Below are 19,893 nucleotides of genomic sequence, written 5' to 3'. Positions count from 1 at the left end.
GGTCATCAGAACACTGCTGAGAGCAGCCCCTGAGCACAGAACAGAGTATATATGGCAAAAATAAGGGAGGGAGGGAGGGAAGAAGGAAGGAAGGAAGGAAGGAAGGAAGGAAGGAAGGAAGGAAGGAAGGAAGGAAGGAAGGAAGGAAGGAAGGAAGGAAGGAAGGAAGGAAGGGAGGGGCCAGATTGTCGACAACATGGTAGACCATGATTTGATCCTCAGTATCCCATATGTTCCCCCTGCTGAGTGAAGAGTCAGGAATAACCTGAGCACTCCCAGATGCAGCACCTCCCCTGCCAAAAAAAAAAAAAAAAAAAAAAGAAAAAAAAGTACACTGAACATCAAACAAAAAGAGCATTGAACTGATCAAATTTGTAGTAAATCCTTCATTAAATATTCATAGAGGGACCAAAGAGATAGTCCAGCAGGTAAAAAGCTTGCTTCCCATGCAGCCCAGTTGGGTTCAGTCCCAACAGCAGATCATCTCCCCAAGCACAGTCAGGAATGATCCCTGAGCACAGAGCTAGTGGTAAGTCCTGATCACAGCCAGGTCTGGCCCAAACCTTCTCCCTGAAAAATAAAACAAAAATAACAAAACAAAAATTCATAGAAATCATTCTCTGCTTTAAAAAAAAAAGTATTAATATTAATGGGGAAGCTATGCCTTCCCTGGAACCCAAATGAGAATAGCCTTGTACACAGTAGCAGGTCTGCCGACTTTCCTTTCCTTTCCAGTGTGCTGTGACTGGCCTTGAGAGCTAAGTTATGAATAGCCTGAGAGCCAGGCAAGCTAGGATCATCATCCCCGAATCCATACTGGAGTTTCAAAAGAAGGCTGAACTTCAAAAGAAGGTAATACCATCCATCCATGCTCCTATACCAGACATCTGATAGGAGAAAGAAGGCCCCAAAATTCTAGATAAATAAATAGCACTTGCTTTGTTTTTTTTATGGGGCACACCAGGTCCCCCAAGGAATGCTAATGGGCTTGCTATTGGCTCTGCATTCAGAAGCTGCTCTTTGGTGGTATTCAGAGGATCATATGGGATGCCAGGAAACAAATCCAGGTCAGACACATGTAAGGCAAACACCCTACTGGTGTACGATCTCTCCAGTTCAACTGGCACTTACTAATCTTCATCTCCTGGGCACCAGGGCAGAGAATGCAAATAGAACCTTGAACCCAACTCTTTAGGATTTGTTTCTCCCTGCATTTCATTTGGCTCAGCCTACACCTTCCTTCCTGAAGCCCTTTTTGCTCTCACTAATTCCTCTCAGGCCCATTAGGTCAGGACAGCCAAGTCTAAATAGTGATTGACCCCTCCACTCCCTAATTTGCTGCCACCAGCACAGAAGCCATTGTCCTCAGAGTTGTTTCCTGGAGGCCAACACTACCGCCTGCACATATCATCTTCACACTGTCAGGAAGTTGGTTCTCCAAATCTAGGTGCCTTGGGCTGTCTCCTGAATGAATACAGAAAAAGAAAAAGTTTCCTCATGTTTGGATGAAGTTAGAAGAGTTAAAAGCACCCATGCACGAGAGAGCCTCTCCTGTGACTGCACACGCACGCACATACACACACCGCTGTCTGCGCAGACAAATCATGAATCATCTCCGTGGCTGAACACTTTAGCGTTCGGTAATATTCTCAGAGGCCCAAGGTTTTCAGGCAAATCCCAGGTCTGTGCACAAGGACACCACATAAATCCCTCCCCTTATGAAAGGCTGGTCTGAGCAGATGGGACCACTCTTAAGTAAACTGTAGAGCCCCTTGGTTCATCTCAGGAGGAGCGGTGGACGGAGGGGTGGGGGAGCTGGCCCTCCCCCTCATCCCGGGGGGGTGCAGAGACCACAGGGCAGCAGCTCCTCTCTCAGCTAAGGTGCACAGACCCCGTGGGTCTCTCTCTGAGGAGGGTATCCCCTTGGTCACTACCTCCTCCATTCAGTCCCTCCCCAACAGCCTGAATTTCAGAACCTGAAGTCAGACCAAAGGAAACCATATAGCAGCCAGAACCAGAAAGTAAATCTGGACATTTGAAGGAGGGAAGAGGCAATAGGACCCCCTCAAATTCAATTTCTTTTCATACCAAGGTTAAGAAAGTACCTCCCACAGTAACTCTGCTTTTCAATATCCTTCCTTATTCTCATTTATTACATGCAAAATTTTTCTTTGGAGAAGGAAGAGTCCAAGAGTTCAGTCAGCAGAAGCCGACTTTCTCCTTCCCCATCACTCGCTAGACTCCCATGTGCAGCCTAAGCCAAATAGGCTGCCCCATGCAACACCTCACAAACCCCTATTTTCCTATTTCTCTCCCCAGGTATGTCAGGGAAATGTCAGGCAGGTGGATAGAGGGAGACAGACCCAGGCACCCCTAGTGTGCCCCGGGAAATGCAGAGACTGTGAAATTACAAGAGAGCTAGGCAACTTACCACCACACAGGAACCCTTGGGGTACTGAAATAATTAACTTGCTAATCAGCTACACCTTGCTCTTTCCTTTCTTCCTGGAAAAAAAAAAAAAACACAGTTGCAAATCACCTTCACATCATGCGCCTATGTCAGTCACTTGAAGACAAACGATGCTTTGGAAAGAATATACTCTCTGCCTCCTTGTGGACTGAAATGGGTCCTACCAAGTTAGGCCTCCTTTCTCCTCCTTTTACAACCAAGCTTTGGGATAGGGCTGGGCACACAGAGAATGTTTCTGGTCATGCAAGATTTTGTTTCTGCCTGTCCACAGCACAGAGTCTTTCCATCTCTGCTAAGCTTTCCCGCTTTTGGTGCTCTTTGGACTGCTTGCTGGCGCTAAACGGCCAAGATCCATGTGGAGAAAAGAGGATTGATTAGAATCGTAATAATAATCCCTGGCATTCTTCCGGCTTTAGCGTTTACAAAGTGTTTTCACACATTATCTCATTCAGTCAGTGGAGGTCAGAGCCGGAAGGAACCCGAGCAGTCATTCAGCCCAATCCCCTTGCATTGAAATGTGGAAACTGAGGCCCAGGGAGATTAAACATCTTCCCTAAAGACCACCGCTAAGGACAGTTGTAACCAGGCCCCCACATTCATTGTCAAGAGATCTTGCACCACTTCACTCCTCTGAAAAGCTTATGATCTTTGCTCCACGGAGAGTAAAAACCAAGAAACCAACAGATGCAAGGAGTAGGCCATGAGCATGAATAAAAGCAGCTCAGTAAGAAAAGGTTGGTTGGGGGAGGCATGAGGAGTGGGGGGAGAAGAAGTTCATTAACACACTTCCCTCACAGTCTCTTTGTCCCCATCATCTTGCCCCTTCTCTTGAGGTTTAAAAACATGAACATTATGCAGGTTGGGATCTAAGGCTTAGTCGGCTGCAGATCTAGTGTGGGGAAGGGGGGCTTTGCTCAGATTCATCTGTTACCTACAGTCCCGGGATTCACAGCTTGACAGGCTTGTGTGTGCATCTGGGTGTCCACTCAAGACATTGGATTTAGCGGTGAAAAGCAGGCATCTTGATCCCTTCACAGATCAGATGATTTGCAAATTAATAGCTCTTTCCCCTAAGGCTCTGAGCAGGTGAAATAAATAAATAAATAAAGAGACAGAGATTTCTGGTGAGGTGGGAGGTAAGGGGCTGGAAAATTACAAAACAGGGAGAAGCAAAATTGATATTGGATTCCATCGGAAAATGCCTTGCTGAGGCATTGTGTGTTTGTATGTGTGTGTGTATTTGTGTGTTTGTGTGTGCGTGTGTGTGTCAGACCATGTATCCCTGCCGAGCTCTCTGTCCGCCGGTTGCCCCGGCCTGTTGGAAGCTAAGCTGTTCCTTTGTGTGTTCGTTTATTACTAAGCCCAACTCTTTTTCCCTCTAAAACTCCTTCTTCTCCCTGTTGAGCTGACCATGCCTTTGGATTTATGAAGAGAGATGTTTTAGCAGAAATCCCCCAGAGTGTCCCATCAGCCCTAAATCCCAGGCCCGCTCACCCCCCTAAGACCCCATGACACAAAGCATGCCAACACGGCTTCCTCTTGCCTATGCATTAGCCATCCATTGTGGCAACCTGACATCTCTCACACATAAAACCGTAAGAGAGAAATAAAATATCTGTCTCTGGGCGAAAATAAAGCTTTGCCTCCCTCCTGATGTATAGGATATAAAATAAAGCCGCGGCTCCAATAGTGGCTTTTCCTTATGCCAGAGTTGCCTTTGCACACCCAGAGACAATGAAGACGGATGGTTTGGGACAAGGCCCAGCCTCCTGAGGCCGCCTTCACCCTTTTTTTATTATAGGCTCTCCACCCGCCTCCCCGTCTTTTTCTTTCTTTCTCACTTTCTCTCCTTTCTGGTTTGACTTTGCCTTTTATATGTCCTTCTCTTTCTTTCCTCTGGAACTTTGTTCCTCCTACTTTCTCTCTTGTGCATGACAGAGACCCAGAGAGACAGCCAAGTTTCTCACCTTCTCACACATACCCACCTGCTCTCCTTGTCCCCTGGACTGCCCGTCCCTGTAACTAATTTTGCTATTACTGCTTAGGGATTTGCTTTGGTCAACAGTACAAATGGCCCCAAGGGACAATTAGGAATGTGTTTAGTGGGGGAAAGGGGAATGTATATTTTTTTCCTGGGATCAGTCCTTTACCTCCCCCAACACACACACACACACACACACACACACACACACACACACACACGCGCGCGCGCGCACGCTAGCACTTCTAGATAGGGTGGGTGCTTTGGGGGTCTCAGTCATTATTTAGCCTCTGAGGAAACCCACAGAGCAGAGCTTCCACCTGGAAGGAGTAAGATGGGTTCTTCACTTCTTAAACCCAAGCCTCCTGCTGAGGCATCAGGTCAACTACCCAGGGATTGATCCAAGAATCCCTGTTACCCCTGCCTCAGGCAGTCCTGAAAACTTAGGGTGCTGGGAGGGGAGGACAGAAGAGCCTCACCCCATCTCCCCAAGCTCATAGGAGATAGAGCTGTCCTCTCACTGTCACCCTTGGCTCTCTTCCAGGGTGCTTATGCCTGCCCTTTATTCTACCCCTACCCCTTTTTCCAATCCTCCATGACCAGTGATTTTGCCCAGTGCTTGGTGAGTGTCTCCAAAAGCCTCTTTACCTTCAGGCTCTAACTCCATTCCTCCCGTGTCACTCTCTCCATCTCCCCAAAACTCCTTCCCAGCCCTTTCAAATCTTCACCCAGGGCCTGAGCTTGAGAGCACCAGAGCAAACTCAGAGCACATGTTTTGCAGGCAGGAGGCCCAGTTGGATCCGGACACCAAATGGTCCCCTGAGCGCCAAACCAAAACCAGCTCCCCAGGACTGCAGAACTACCCCCAGATTCTGATAAAAGTGAGCAGTGACAAGAGAATGAGAGAGAAAGAGGGAGAAGGAGAGGATAAGGGGGTGGGGGCTTCAGAATCTGAACTCCTGGGGAGGGGGGGAATAAACCGAAAGAGGGGGGCAGTGGATAGCCTCCGCTTCTGAGACTGAGAAATGGCGTCTGTGTCTGTATGGGGGTCTCTGATCGCCCCTCATCTGAGATCTTCATGTATGCAAACATGGAAGGGCTGATAAGGCAGCAAGGTCTATTGAACTCAGACACACACGCACACCCCCCAAAGCCCCAAAGCGAGGTGGGGGGTGGACTCACAATGAGCCAGATCCCCAGTCTCAATGACGGGGAGCCTCGGGGTCCTCTCTCCGCAGTGACCACCGCGTTGGTTCTCGGGGTGGGGGTGGGGAGAGTCAATTAGCTAGAGGATTAATTACTCCCAGGCATGAGCCCCGTTTGTCTTCCTTACCCGGAGCGAGCGTGTGTTCAGACAGAGGAACACGGGCAGGCACCCAAATACACATTGTTGTCACGCCGTCTTAGACGTTTTATTTATTTGTTGGATGCCTGCCCGGAGCCGCTGACTCGCTTTTCCACGGGCGCCGCGTCTCCCACCCAACACTCCGCCGCCTCTTTCCCTCCCGAGCCTGCGATTGCGCTTGGCACACACCCGCGCCCCCCGCAGCCCCAGCGCTGCCCGACGCCCCGCGTGGACCCCGCAAGCTCCACGCCTTTCCTAGCCGCCTCGTGATTATTTTTTCCATCTCCGTGTTTTACTTTGACTTTTGAGCCTTTTTCTCGTTTGTTTTCCTCTCTGCGCTTTCCCCCAAAAACGCCCTTTCCTACGCCTTGGATACCCTTTTTACTTTTGCGCATCCCTCTTCTTTTCCCTGGCATTTTCTTCACTGTCTCGCTCACCTCCCGCAGCCCTTTTTTTTTTTCCCATCCCAGATTGTCCGGGCCGGCCTCTGAGATCACCACGCTCGACCTCGCTCCCCACCGCCGTCCAGGCCGAGCCCCTCTGGCCCTCGTGGGAAGCCAGCTCTGTTTACCCAGCCGAGCGCACACCGTGAAGCCGCCTCCCGGATGCGGTGCTTTTCCCCCAGGGCCTTCCCACCCTCCCACCCACACCCTGGAAAATGGGGCAAAGTACATAATGGAGCAAGGAGAAATCCCCCCACCCCATTTCCAAAAAGTTGTCCTCGTTAAACTTCATTTGCGGATGTCTGGCAGCCCTCCAATCAGGATTTCTATCCTGCACCCCCAAAAGGAAATAATGCCCAAGCTTCTTCCTCCCTTTATTATGCTTTCAGGGAGATTAAGGTCTCAACTGGAAGGTGCATTGCACAAAGCAGTCCTTTCTAAGAGTGTGGAGAGGAAGGCAGGTGACTGGAGGGAGAGAAACGAGATGGGATCAGAGCTGAGGGGTGCTGAGCAGTTTCTGGAGTCCCATCTCAGTCCCTATCAGTTTGGGCTCAGATTCAGTAATCCCCGCTTGCTCCCTCTTGCAGGACCAGGGTGACTGGCAGCACCCTCCTCTATTCTGTCACCCCTGCTGGGCATCACCTGGGTTTTCACTCTGTCCTCAGCATCTGCTTTCCTACCTCAAGGCCCTTTCCCTGGGGCTTTGGGCTGCAGGAAAACGCAATGAACAAGCAGGGACATGTCCAGGAGGGGTTGCCAGTATGGGGTTTGTAGCAGACAACTACTCAGGCAGGTTTCCCGTGCCTTGGGCCTGTGAACCCCTCGGGAATCTGAGGGAAGGTGAAGTGAAGCTGGGAACCAAAGAGGCGGCTGGAGGAAGAGGATGCAGGAGAGAGGATGTCTTCAGAACACAACACAGCAGGTTAGCTGGGAGGGTTGGGAGGTTATTTGACTCATCTCTCTAAACACAGTACTGAGACTTCCTGAGCCCTCGGGAATTTTCCTAAGGGTGCCTGGGGACAAGGTGTGAGGATTGAGCAGTCACCAAGCAATGGATCTACTCGGACACAGGCCCTAAAGCACCCTATTCTGAACTCACCAACCTAGGAGCTGAAAGTGCAGTGGTGGGGCTGTAAGGTGGGGATACCGGGGGTGGGACAGGCACTTGGGGATGCAGGAGGCAGTGAGTACAGTGAGGAGGATAGACAGGGAAGGCTGGAGCTCTTTAAGAAGCAGTTTGCTTCGAATGCAGAATTGAGCTGCGTCTTTGGAGACAGCAAATTTTGAAAGCCTGGTGAGTTTTCTCCTGGTGCCTCGATCACCAAGAGTGTCTCAAAAGTTCAATAGAAATGAATATACATCTAATGCCCTGTTGTTTACCCCAAGAATGAGCCAAGAGACTTGCCCAGAATTGCAAGTGGGACATCCAGGTTATTACCCCAACGATGCGGGTACTGGTTTCTGCGGATCTCTTTACGAAGTCATCTGGACACTGGGACAACAGAGTTCCTTTAACTCCACTGTCTTGGTGGTCTGTCCGATGGTCTGTTTGTAGGAAGGAAAACCCGGTTCCCAAGATGAGGTAGCTGCACTCCCAAAGGGAGACACCTCCTCCTGCCCATCAAAAAAAAAAAAAAAAAAAAAAGGCAAAGAAGCAGCATTGGGTCTTGAATTTAGGAAGAGATAGCTGAGGGGTCCAGCTGTCACCCCTTTGGTCCTGCCTGACGGTCCTCCTCCCCTCTGCTTTGCATGAGAAGAAGCCCAGCTGGGGTGGGGGCGGGGCGAGTCACTCGGGACAGGGTTGGCTATAGATTCCAGAAAGGGGCGGTTGGGACAAGGGGCTAGTGGTAGGAATGAGACAGCTGGGGGCTTTGGTTTGAAGGAGCAGTAGAGTGTGGGTGCCACGTTATACCCAGGCCTCACCCATTGCTGGGGGGCAAGAGAGGCACCTTGGGATCCCAAGGATGGAACAAGGCCAGAACCAAAAGTCTTGAGGCTCAAGTGCCTCCTTCAGTCCTGGAGCAGTCCTCATTCCTAAGGCATGGATCGAACCACAGAAGTATAAGCTAAGTCTGAGTAGAACGCCTAGTATGAGCCCCCATTGCTTGATGGGTTTGTAAACCGTCCTCTGGGTATCTATTCCATTGGCAAGTCCTGGCCTGGGTTATACTGGCAGGAGAAACAGATGGAGAGAGAAAACCTGCCCACACTGCACTGTCCCCCAGTAGGGTACTGGAATCCAGGTGTCCGGTGCAGGAAAGTGAAAACCTTGGAGGTCTTAACACACTGAGGTTGGTATGGACTGAATACCGAAGAGGTGGGCTGTCAGGACTCAACTCCGGTTTCTGCTAAAAAGGGAACGCAGTGGCCAGGTGCCAGCTACACACTGGGCATCAGTATTGCAAGCAGAACATGTGAGGTTTGGAGGTAGGAAATGGGTTGTCGCCATCCTAAAATTCCAGACTCCAAATTCGCTATAGTATCTTGCCGTTTCGTGGGAAGAGGGTATTCTTTTAGCAAACTGCTCAATTCCCTACCCGTTGAGGCTCAATGCAAATAAATTTCGGCTTGTATCCGGGGCCTTGCAAGGGATGTCTGTGCTGTACACCCCAAAGTGGGATTAAAAAACAAAACCCAAAATACCAGTTAAACCTCGCTCTCTCTCTGCCTACCTGTATTTCCATTCTCACAAGTTTCAAATGAGCATTTCTAACATTCCCTGATCCCCAAACAAACAAACAAACAAAAAAAGTGAACAAAAATATAAAACAAGGAGCCAAAGGGACTGTCTAGACCCGCTACAACTCTCCAACTTCGCCTCGGGAACTCTCCGGGTTAAGACGGCTAAGACGAAGATGGTGTGGTCCAAACGGAATCTGGTTATTTGTCCCGCCCAGACTCGGGGTGTAATGTCTATCTTCAACGTTAAGCATCTGGGGACCCTACCAGGGTTCCTGCGTCGGGGTGAACCTGCCCCAGAGAGCAATGGCCCCGACTTTAGCCTCCGAAAAGGAGGGAGTTGTGGACTCCCCGATCTGGGGAAATGACGGGTGCCAGCCCGCAGCCTGGAAAAAGGGGAGAGGGGGGAAATCAGTCACTCTGCCTGCTGGCGAGCTGCACCTCCGAATCCACAGCAGTTTTCGGAATTCCCGGAGGTCCCCCTCATTCCGCCACGACCCACACCCCCAGATCTCGCTGGGGGAGGGGGGAGCCCGAGTTTTCCCACCTCTGTCTTTGTTTTTATATGTAAAAGACGCCTCAGGATCACAGTTTTCCCACAACGTCTCCCTAGGGTGGCGACTCCTCACCCGAGGCGTTTCCCGCCCGTTTTTTTTTTTTAACTACACCCCCACCCCCAATTCCCTCGCCTCCGGTCTCCCCCACCCGCCCCCACCAGGAAGCCTCCGGAATCAACTTTCCGAGACCGCGCAGCGGGAAACGGACACCCAGGTCTGCTAGCGACCCGGACCGGGTGGACTTTGAATGGATTAGGGGTGGTGGAGAGGGAACGCAGAAGGAGGGACCGCAGGAGGGACATTGGCTGCCACGCGCCCATCCACCACTATCTTCTATTGCTCCCACTTTCCCCCAAACCCCCACGCCATGCAAAGACGCGCCACGACCCCGACACAAACTTTCAGGTCTGGGCAACAAGAGGAAGGATGAAAGCGGCCAAATTCCCAGTGAATTTTGCAAAGCCAAACTGCACCAGGAGCCGGCGGCTCTCGGACCTAATAAATAGCATCTTAGTCTTCAATCAAGTCAAGCTTCATCCTCTTGAATGACTCGTGTGCCCCACTCTGCCCTCTTCCAGCGCCTAGCTTGGGGCTTTCTCAGTCCGTGCCATCCCATCCATCCCACCAAAACGCACCGTCTTACCGGAGCCGGAGGGGACGCGGCGCCTCGCTGCTGCTGCTGCTGCCCGCCGGGCGGCCGAAGATGCGGCCGCCACTGGTCCTCTAAACGCGGTCTCCCCGCACTCTCCCCGGCCGGGGGATGCAGAATGGTTTACAGAGGGACCGCGAGGTTCTGATTGGTCGTGGGCCTCCGTGACGTCGGCGGGCGCTGCATTAAGGCGAGGGGGCTTCCAAGAGCTCAGCCAACAGCCGGGAGCAGTGACCGAGCTGCCGGAGCTGGAGTGAGACGCGCCGGGCGGGCCGGCCGACCGGGGCCAGGAGAGCAGGGATCGAGGGACGCTTGTCCGGGGAGGGAGCATCAGCAGCCACGAACTGCGGCCCGGGGCTGGCTTGCAGCCTGTGCCGAGCTGTTCCAGCCACGCAGAACTGTAGCCGCCGCACCAGGAAAAAGCAGGACGTTTTTCCCTAAAGCTCTCCAAGCGCCTCCTCCTCCCCCCCGCCCGACTCCTCCCGCAGCAAAAGAAAAAAAGAAAAGAGAAGAGAAAGGAAACCCAGATTTTACCAGCACAACGAAAATAAAACAGGGCGGAAGAAAAAGAAAAGGAAAAGAAAAGTCAAGCGACTGTGAGGTTGGTTGGTTGATTGGTTGGACGCAGGCAGCCGGAGCGTGGGCCAGCGATGCGGGGCTGCGCGCCCAGGCAGCTGGAGTTGTTGACCGGAGCCACGATGCAAAGCCAGGCACGGTGAGGAATCGGCCCCGCACTCCCTCCTCACAGGAGCCCTGGGCACCGGGAGGGCCGTCCCGAGGACACGCAGGCCGCCGGACAGGCCACCGGGCCGGGGTGGCGGGCAACAAGCGCGCGCGCTTGGCTCGGCCGCCCGGAGTTGTCTCTCATCGTCGGCGATTGACACAAACACTTCTCCGAAAGGGGGAAGCCAAGGCGACCAGAGCAGTCAACAGGAGCTTCTTCGGGCTCTCCCTGCGCACCCGAGCGCCTCGGCCTGTCCTCGCCCCCATCTCCAGGCCCAGCTCGGCGGGAGCCCCGTGCGCTCCAATCCATCCTCGCGGCGCGATGCTGACCATTTAGGATCCAAAGCTTCCCTCTCTCTTCGCTCCGTGCGCTTCCTTTCTTTCCAAAAGAAAAAGAGGAGAGGGGAATCCCGGTGTTGGGCAGCCCGGCACGCACACACCCGCTCTTAGCCCCCGACAAAAGCTGAAGATGCACTTTGACTTCTGACAGCTCTACCTCAAGCCGGAGAGAACTCGGAGGCGCTTTCTCCTGCAACCCGAGCTCGCCGCGTCGTCCGTCCGCGTCCTTCTCCGACTCCCTTCTTATTTATTTCCGTCCCTGCCCTCCACCTTCCTCGGTGACCTTCACTACTCCGCGAGCTCCGAGCCAAGAGTCTCCCTCGCCCGTCTGCGACTCCTTCATCCCGTAGCTCCGGGAGCTGCAGCGGAGCCGCTGTGACCCGGAGCCCTGGGACTTTCCCCGGCTGCACGCACCCTCCTCCGAAGGCGCCCCCAGCCTTCCCCCCATCACCTCTCCCTTCTTTCCCCCACTTTGATTTCCCGGTGCCGGGTTTTGGCTTGCACTACGGAGTGTGTCTCCTTTGATTTTTCTTGAGGGGCCGGGAAGCTTGTTGTCAGTCGTCTTTGCGAGAGCTTTCTCCGCTCTCTACCTGCTCTTCTCTCTCCGGGCCTCACCCGACCAAACAAACCAAAGACCATGGTGCACTGTGCCGGCTGCAAAAGGCCCATCCTGGACCGCTTCCTCTTGAATGTGCTGGACAGGGCCTGGCATGTCAAGTGTGTGCAGTGCTGTGAATGTAAATGCAACCTGACCGAGAAGTGCTTCTCCCGGGAAGGCAAGCTCTACTGCAAGAACGACTTTTTTCGGTGAGTATTTCCCTCCAGCGCCAGGACGCTTCCCTCCCAGCGGACCTTAACGGGCCAGCTTCGGATCAGAGGTCAGCGTGGCCGCTCAGGAGGCAGGAGACGTTAGGAGCTGCCTTTGGAGAGAGCGGCTAAGTCCCGGGGCACCTTACTTAAGGCCAGTTATTGAGCAGGGAGGCCGGTCAGGGCCCTGCTTGCGTCCTGGAAATGGTGGGGCCGGACCGCACGTGCCTGAGAAGAAAGCATCTATATAAACGGTCCTTGGCCCGGAGTACCTCCAAGCTTGGAAAGAGGCCCCGAGTCTTGGGCATTGTACCCAGTGCTCTCATCTTTCCTCAATTGTATTCTTGGAGTCTGCCGGGTATTTTTGTTTTGTTTGTGTATTTGTTTGTTTTAAACTTTGAAGCCTACCTTAGATCCCTTCTCTGCCCCGAAGAGCTCTTCCTCAAGAACTGTCTGATCAACCTGTCATGGAAGAGGCAGGGACCAGCATGGCCCTGAAGTATGGGTGTTCCCTAAATCCAGATAGCTTCCAAGCTTCAAGGAGGCATAATGCTGCTCTGTAGCCTGTGAAGTGCCACAATGCAGCAGCATCACGTTAGACTTATACCGTTGTTTCCTAGGCTGGCCCTTTGGTTTGGCCTCTGTGACCCACTAGAGTTTCCCCTAATTCCCTGACACCCTCACCTCCTGGGTGAAACACTGAGAAGTGCCAGCACCCCACTGTTGACAGCAGGAGACTTTCCCCTCTACCCCTCCACTGTTTGGCACTTTAATCATAGTCTTTGAAACTCAGTGTTTTGCCACCAACCTACCAAAACACCATAGTCAACCAAGAAAATGTAAAACAAATTCTAATTTTACCTTGTGGCTTTGAAATCAATGGGTTTCCTTTCCTGGCTGGTTTTGCTTTTACTTTCTGACTTGTAGTGGTGACACACCAAACTGAAGAAAAGGGGTTTGAAATCTCTTGGTCTCTGCTAGGCCCAGATGCTCTGTGCCCAGTGACATCCCTGGACCTGAGGTTATTGTTTCAAAGATCTCTAGGACAGTGTGGCTGACCTGGAGGAACTGGGGGAGCTTCTGCTCAGCTGGGGAGTCACAGAGGGGAGGGATGTCAATGGGTCCTAAGGGCTGGTGCCATCCATCTTCAACCCCACCTTGGCTCCTATGGGAGCCTATCTGCCTGCCTTTGGTTTTGAACTTGAGGGTACCCACCTGCACCTCCAGGGCTCCAGGTATCTATCTGTTTGTTTACCCATCACCAGACATGACCCTGTCAACTCAGCCTACAGTAGGGCCTTTCTTTGGTACAAGAAAGGCTTGAGGAGAAAACCCAGGTGATCAGGGTGCACTCTTTTGAAGTTCTAAATTGAATTGGCTCTTTCTCCAAATATGCTGTGTATAAATGGCATTCCTTGTTCTTTCTGATGCTGCATTTTACCCCACGGGGACCTCAGATGTTAGGAGAGATATGGGGGACAACTTGGGGCCCTGACTCTCTAACCATTGGTATCTATCTCCTGCGAGTGTTCTCCTGCCTTCTTGCTCTTCCTACACAGTCTTTTCTTTTTCATTTCTTCCCTCATTTGTGTGTCTGTCTGTCTGTCTCACACTTCTCTTCTTCCTCCACACTTTCATATCTCCCTCCATGTCTTTGGTGTGCTTTCTCCCTGGTCTTTCTCTAGGCCTCTGTGCCCCCATGACCTCTGGCCAACTTGTCCCCCCTGCAGGTGTTTCGGTACCAAATGCGCCGGCTGTGCGCAAGGCATCTCCCCTAGCGATCTGGTCCGGAGAGCTCGAAGCAAAGTGTTTCACCTAAACTGCTTCACCTGTATGATGTGCAACAAGCAACTCTCCACCGGCGAGGAACTGTACATCATCGACGAGAACAAGTTCGTCTGCAAAGAGGATTACCTAAGCAACAGCAGCGTCGCCAAAGAGAACAGCCTCCACTCGGGTGAGGGCCTAGGGCCAGGCCGGCAGTCCAGCTCTCTAGGGCAAGTTGGGTCCTAGGAGGGTGTGGGGGTGCAGATCCCCGCTGAGGCCGCTGCTCACCTGGCATTTTCCTCTTTCTCTCTCTCTTTCCCTCTTCCCTAAGCCACCACGGGCAGTGACCCCAGTTTGTCTCCGGACTCCCAAGACCCGTCTCAGGACGATGCCAAGGACTCAGAGAGCGCCAACGTGTCGGACAAGGAAGGGGGCAGCAATGAGAACGACGACCAAAACCTGGGCGCGAAGCGAAGGGGTCCGCGCACCACCATCAAAGCCAAACAACTGGAGACGCTCAAAGCCGCCTTCGCCGCGACGCCCAAACCCACGCGCCACATCCGTGAGCAGCTGGCTCAGGAGACCGGCCTCAACATGCGCGTCATCCAGGTCAGAACCCGGGGCACCATTCTCTGCTCAGCACCTCAAAGACCAAGGCTTCCCCCGGGCTGATCTCCGAGGCTGGCGGGGAGGCTAATTCCGGGCTTTGCCGGGGTGCGGGAGGGCAGGATTCGGCGGAGCTACTGGAGGGGACAAGGAGATCTGGACACATCTCCACCTGCGCGATCTTTGAGGTGTCCTCCGATTCGTGCAGAACACCTAGAAATTCCGTTGTCCCCTTCTCTTTAGGAAGCAGGAGATAGTGGTGGGCCTGTGGGGGAGATCGAGGGAGCTCCAGGGAGCTTAACCGGGAGGCTAGAGTAGGCGACACGGACAGGCCAAGGGGCAAGGGTTAGCATATTTTTTGTCCATGTGGTCCAGCGCTATCGGACAAAGCAGAGAGGTCGCTGAGCCAATCGATCTGCGGCCTTCAGCACGCTAGATCTAGTCTTCACCGTCTCCAACACCAATTTAGACAAGCCCATATACAGAGATTTTTCTGCCCGTCCCCCTTATTCCCACTTGCCGCTTGTCCCTGTTCTAAAAGGGAGGTGGTCCTGAAGGGAAGCTACTTTTTCTTTGGGTACTCCCCAGGGAATAAGATATGAGCATCCCCCACTCCTTCCCCCCGGGGCTGAGGTCCATGTGTGTGCGTGGAGAAGGAAGACTTGAGACCTGGTGATCAGTCTTGGCCGTCCCTGATCCCAGATCCGGGGTCCAGTTCACAGAGCCCCAGCTCTCCAAGCCAAGAGTGTGTGGGCGAATGGACCTTCGAGTCTGTCTCACAGGTGGAGTTTCATCAAACTCACACGGACCAGGGACTTAGCAAGTCCCTTTTGCTATCCGTGCTGGTGTGTGGCTAAATCTGTTTGGCACCCGGACACCCCGAGTAGTTGTGCGTAGGTGATTGAGGGTGTGGGTGTCACTGTCCTGGAGAACCGAGTGCTCACGGCAGGTGGTTCTATGCTCTGGGTAGTCTCTGGCGGCCTCCACTGCGGAGCCTAGGAGGGAGTGGATAGGGAGCGTTGGGGAGAGGTTGAATGTCTCAGGTGTGGATAGCCTCGGGTAAGTTCTCACTGGCCGCAGGACTTTTGGAAACAACGCAGCCGGCTACACTCCAAGGGCTATTCCTCGGGCGGGGCAGCGCCCCCCAAATCCCCCTCTCAGGAATCTAGCAAACCCGGCGTCTTTGGAGAAGGGTCCAGCCTTGTGGGGGGTTCCCCTTAGAGGCACCTCTCCCCTCTTCAATCTCTCACTCTCTCTTACACACCCATCAGTGGGGAGTGCCTGAAGTCTTCGAGCTAGGCGGTGCTGGCCCTAGGGGGTAGGTGGGGTCTACGCCGCCTCACCCCTCGTCCCGGTGCGGGCGGGTATGTTGCAGGTCTGGTTCCAGAATCGCCGCTCCAAGGAGCGCAGGATGAAGCAGCTGAGCGCGTTAGGTGCCAGGCGTCACGCCTTCTTCCGCAGCCCGCGCCGGATGCGGCCCTTGGTGGACCGCCTGGAGCCGGGCGAGCTCATCCCCAACGGGCCCTTCTCCTTCTACGGAGGTAGGCGCATCTCCCAGCGGCCGGGAGCGCAGGGCCCGGGCGGGCTTCGTTGGAAGCGGGTGGCTGCGCGGGAGACGATCCTGGACTTGGCTGCGGAACGGGGGTGGTGGAGTGGCGCAAAGGTGGCACAGAAATAAGCGCCAACGCCAAATTCCCCATCCGAGACGGGGAGCAGCGCCCGTGTGCGCCCCGAACCTCTTTCCAGTCCCCAGGCCCTCAGGGGAACCCCAAAAACGAGCTCCCCGCTTTCCTTGTCCCCAAATTCTCCTCCTAGCCCGTTCACCCCATTGCCACCCGGCTCTTTATCCCCTGACCCGCCTGTCCCCGTCGCTCTCCCTGCAGATTACCAGAGCGAATACTACGGTCCGGGGGGCAACTACGATTTCTTCCCGCAAGGACCCCCGTCCTCGCAGGCCCAGACCCCGGTGGATCTGCCCTTCGTGCCGTCGTCCGGCCCTTCGGGGACCCCGCTGGGCGGCCTGGAGCACCCGCTGCCCGGCCACCATCCGTCGAGCGACGCGCAGCGGTTCACCGACATTCTGGCTCATCCCCCGGGGGACTCGCCCAGCCCCGAGCCCAGCCTGCCCGGGCCGCTGCACTCCATGTCGGCCGAGGTCTTCGGGCCCAGCCCTCCCTTCTCTTCGCTGTCAGTCAACGGCGGGGCGAGCTACGGGAACCACCTGTCCCACCCGCCTGAAATGAACGAGGCAGCGGTCTGGTAGCGGGGTCTCCCCCGGCGCGCCCACCCACCCAGTGCGCTCTTGTACAGAAATAAGCCTTTTATTTAAGGAAAAGAAAAGATAAAGAAAAAAAAAACACTTAAAAAAACAAGTCATCCCCCACCACCAACCACCTCCGCCAGCCGTCCGGGACCATTTTCCAAAGTGGGGAGACCGGATGGGAAAAGGGGGGCACGACACACAGGATCCAAATCTGCCTGGAGGTAGGACTGGCTGGCAGGGTGCAGAACTGAGGCTCCTTAAAGGAAAGGCGGACTTCTTCCCCTGCTCCTTCCCCACACCGGGACCCGGATCCGAGGACACTCGCCCCGGGCGTGCTCTCCCTCCCGGCCGGGCTAGGAGCCACCGACACTCACTCCCAGCAAGATTCTGGGGCGCACGGTCCTTGTCCCCGGCGGGAGCTGCGGGGAGGGAGGCGGAAGAGAGAGGCGCTGTCAGCCCAGGGCGTCCCGGGCTCTCCCGGGCCTGCCTGCCTGCAGGGTCTGGCTCTGGGAAATCTCATTAATGTGAGCTCAGTAGCCGCAGCAACAAACTCTCATAGCTTCAGACACGCCGACCTGCTGTGGATCAGGTGGGACTATATATATATATTTTTTTTTGTTGTTGTTGTCTGGTTTTGGTTTGGTTTTTCTGTTTTTTGCCAAAATTGCAAAATTCTAAATGTCAAGCCCTCAATATCAACTCTTCTACCTTCACAAAGCTCGATCAAACATACAGATAACACACACAGACATGCTCTGTAGGTCGGTCTCCAAGCCAGACCGCTCAGTAAAAATGACTTGAACATCAGCTGTACAAGGAAAGTATTCTACCTTCACACACAAAAAGTTTAAAAAAAAAAAAAGACTATTGAACTAAAAACAGTCAACTGTTTACGTATAATGTTAAATTCAGGAGTTCAGTGTTTTACTAATATATCCTGTTTGAAACCTCTTGTTCAAAAGCAAAATGTTTTGAGCAATCAACCAAAATTGTTCATTTTCTTTTCCTGTAGATGTTCTGACAGATTTGCAGGGCTCACAGCTCACTGTGCTAGTATGTGAAAAAGTGTTGTTTACACAAGGCAAAGAGAAAACATGATATTCAGACACTTGCCAAATAGAATAATTATAGCACAAATACTGTAAAGGTGCCTGGCACCACAACTTGAGAAAGTGTTAAAAAATTTAAGAAGTGTTACAAGGTTAAAGAAAACATCTTTGCTAATTTTTAGTCCTGTTGAACATTCATGGAATTGTTAATATGACTTATATAGACCCACACAGGTTTTATTTTTATGTCTTTAAAATAAAAGTCCAAAATATTTAAATTTTATGGTCAAATATGCAGTCAACAGCTGCTACTTTTTTCTTTATATATTAAATTTCTCATATGTCTTTTATTGTTCTGATAAACCTAAGCTTGTGTGACCTCCAGTGCATATTAGACCATTCACTGTATGAAAGAAAACATGTTGAATCAATTTGTGCGTTTTTAATAAAAATAGAAAATCTGATGTTTAGATAATTGGTGTCTTATTTGAAGTTTCAACAACTACAGGGAAAGCTTGCTGAGGAGCTCCTCAGAAGCCAGGAGGAAAAGAGGTCAAACTGGGCTATATCTTTCTACCTGAGTGTAACTGAATCCCTTTACTAAAGCCAACCAGCTTCCTGTCCCCTTGTTCAGAACTACTTGTATATTTGCATTATGTGGACTTAAGTGATACACTTGAAAAGACATTTGCTGCTAAGTTAATAAGTCTAAAATAGAAATCAAATCCATGGCTAAGAAGGACTTCTGTCTCTGATTAGACATGAAATTCCATGTATTCTCTCCTTTTCTCTGCACATGCAAAACTGGACTTGTGAATGTCAGTAACCTATAGCTATATAGTGAGACATGTTGTTTCTTGTTTCTTTCAATTCATTTCTCAGAGATAACCCTGCTTTCTAATTTGGTGGTTTGAAAGATAATGTGAAATGAAGGCACAGTGCAGCTAGGAATGTATTACTTTCCATTCCTTTTACAAAACCTATATGAAATGGTTGTTTTGTATTGTTACATTTACAACCAGAAGGAAAACTCCTTTGCCTGGCACAGGAGACGAAATATGTTTCTCCTTTAAAAGATGAGTTAAGGGGCCGGGCGGTGGCGCAAGAGGTAAGGTACCTGCCTTGCCTGCGCTAGCCTTGGACGGACCGCGGTTCGATCCCCCGGTGTCCCATATGGTCCCCCAAGCCAGGAGCGACTTCTGAGCACATAGCCAGGAGTAACCCCTGAGCGTTACCGGGTGTGGCCCAAAAACCAAAAACCAAAAAAAAAAAAAAAAAAAAAAAAAAAAAAAAAAAGATGAGTTAAAAAATAACCAATATAGAAATCAGATGTTGATAAATCAATCAGATGCCAACAGGTTCTGAAAAGTACAATCCTGTCTTAGCTTTTCTTGGGAGGAATTTCAATATTTCATTTCTAAGAAATACGTGTGTATGTGTGTTTTTAATATCAGACAGTATTCGAGTTCTTGAATTTAATTTTTGTACCACCTAGATTTCAGTCTGGATTATTTATTTCTCCGTTTGTAAAACCAAGGGCTCTACATTAATGGTAAGTAATTTCCATGGTATTTTACTCTCTCGTAAAGACATAACCAACTATATCTCTTCCACTGAGGTACTAAAATAAGCAATAGTCCACCGGCACCCATATCACTGTGGTTTATCTGATGGGGAATCAGGGTAGAATCTGACGGCATTCTTTCAGAAATTTAAATGTATGAAATGCGGAGGAGACTTTCCAAACTTCAAGCCTCTGTATGCACCATATTTATTTATCTGCTTTATATGCAATTACTGGACTCCCTTGCTTTCACTCTTTTGGCGCTTTTATCTATTAAATCAGAGTCAACTTATGCGTGATAGGCACCCCCACCCACCCCTTTAAAGACATTCATTTAACTGAACGTGTGCTCATAGGGAAGCTGCATTTTCCTATCAAGATTGCTGAATAATTTAACAGCTTTCTGTGGAATGGAGTCCTTAATAAGCGTCTTAAGAGTTGGTTGCTGGGTTGGACTCAATGCTTTTTTGACTCCGAGGTAGCAGCAAGGACCTTCCTCTTAATGCTATATATATATCCTCAATCACAACAAACACCTGCACAGGTAGCAAAACCTAGTCATATTTGGAGAGAATGGAGGAAAAAAAGGGCTCCATCTGAGCTCCATGGAGGTGGTAGCTTCCAGCGCTGAGGTATGGGAAGCGCTGCCTT

At 51.8% G+C, this 19,893-nt stretch overlaps 1 protein-coding gene and 1 long non-coding RNA gene across 2 annotated transcripts; one reads left to right on the top strand and one right to left on the bottom strand.

Moving 5' to 3' along the window:
* Positions 1 to 1,212: 1,212 nt before the first annotated feature.
* On the bottom strand, positions 1,213 to 3,582 carry LOC126008088 (uncharacterized). Its single transcript, XR_007495502.1, has 3 exons — positions 3,402 to 3,582; positions 2,432 to 2,501; positions 1,213 to 1,464 (listed from the first exon to the last, which is right to left on the bottom strand). It is a non-coding gene; the product is annotated as an uncharacterized LOC126008088 (long non-coding RNA).
* A 7,427-nt stretch (positions 3,583 to 11,009) lies between these two features.
* LHX1 (LIM homeobox 1) lies at positions 11,010 to 18,142 on the top strand. Its single transcript, XM_049772195.1, has 5 exons — positions 11,010 to 11,993; positions 13,724 to 13,950; positions 14,092 to 14,369; positions 15,742 to 15,907; positions 16,250 to 18,142. The coding sequence occupies exons 1-5, from the start codon at positions 11,824 to 11,826 to the stop codon at positions 16,627 to 16,629; spliced, it is 1,221 nt and encodes a 406-aa protein (XP_049628152.1). The 5' UTR covers positions 11,010 to 11,823; the 3' UTR covers positions 16,630 to 18,142.
* The last annotated feature ends 1,751 nt before the right edge of the window (positions 18,143 to 19,893 follow it).

This window comes from Suncus etruscus, chromosome 1 (genome assembly GCF_024139225.1).
Source record: "Suncus etruscus isolate mSunEtr1 chromosome 1, mSunEtr1.pri.cur, whole genome shotgun sequence".
Taxonomy (NCBI): Eukaryota; Metazoa; Chordata; class Mammalia; order Eulipotyphla; family Soricidae; genus Suncus; species Suncus etruscus.
Note: the sequence above shows the minus strand (reverse complement) of the source record. Positions and strands in the feature narration are given on the sequence as shown.

Bases quoted from the DNA above. Each gene is read 5' to 3' on its own strand.
- LHX1 (XM_049772195.1), top strand. From the start codon at position 11,824: ATGGTGCACTGTGCCGGCTGCAAAAGGCCCATCCTGGACCGCTTCCTC. The intron at 11,994-13,723 runs GTGAGTATTTCC...TCCCCCCTGCAG, and splicing joins TGCAAGAACGACTTTTTTCG to GTGTTTCGGTACCAAATGCG. The intron at 13,951-14,091 runs GTGAGGGCCTAG...CTCTTCCCTAAG, and splicing joins AGAGAACAGCCTCCACTCGG to CCACCACGGGCAGTGACCCC.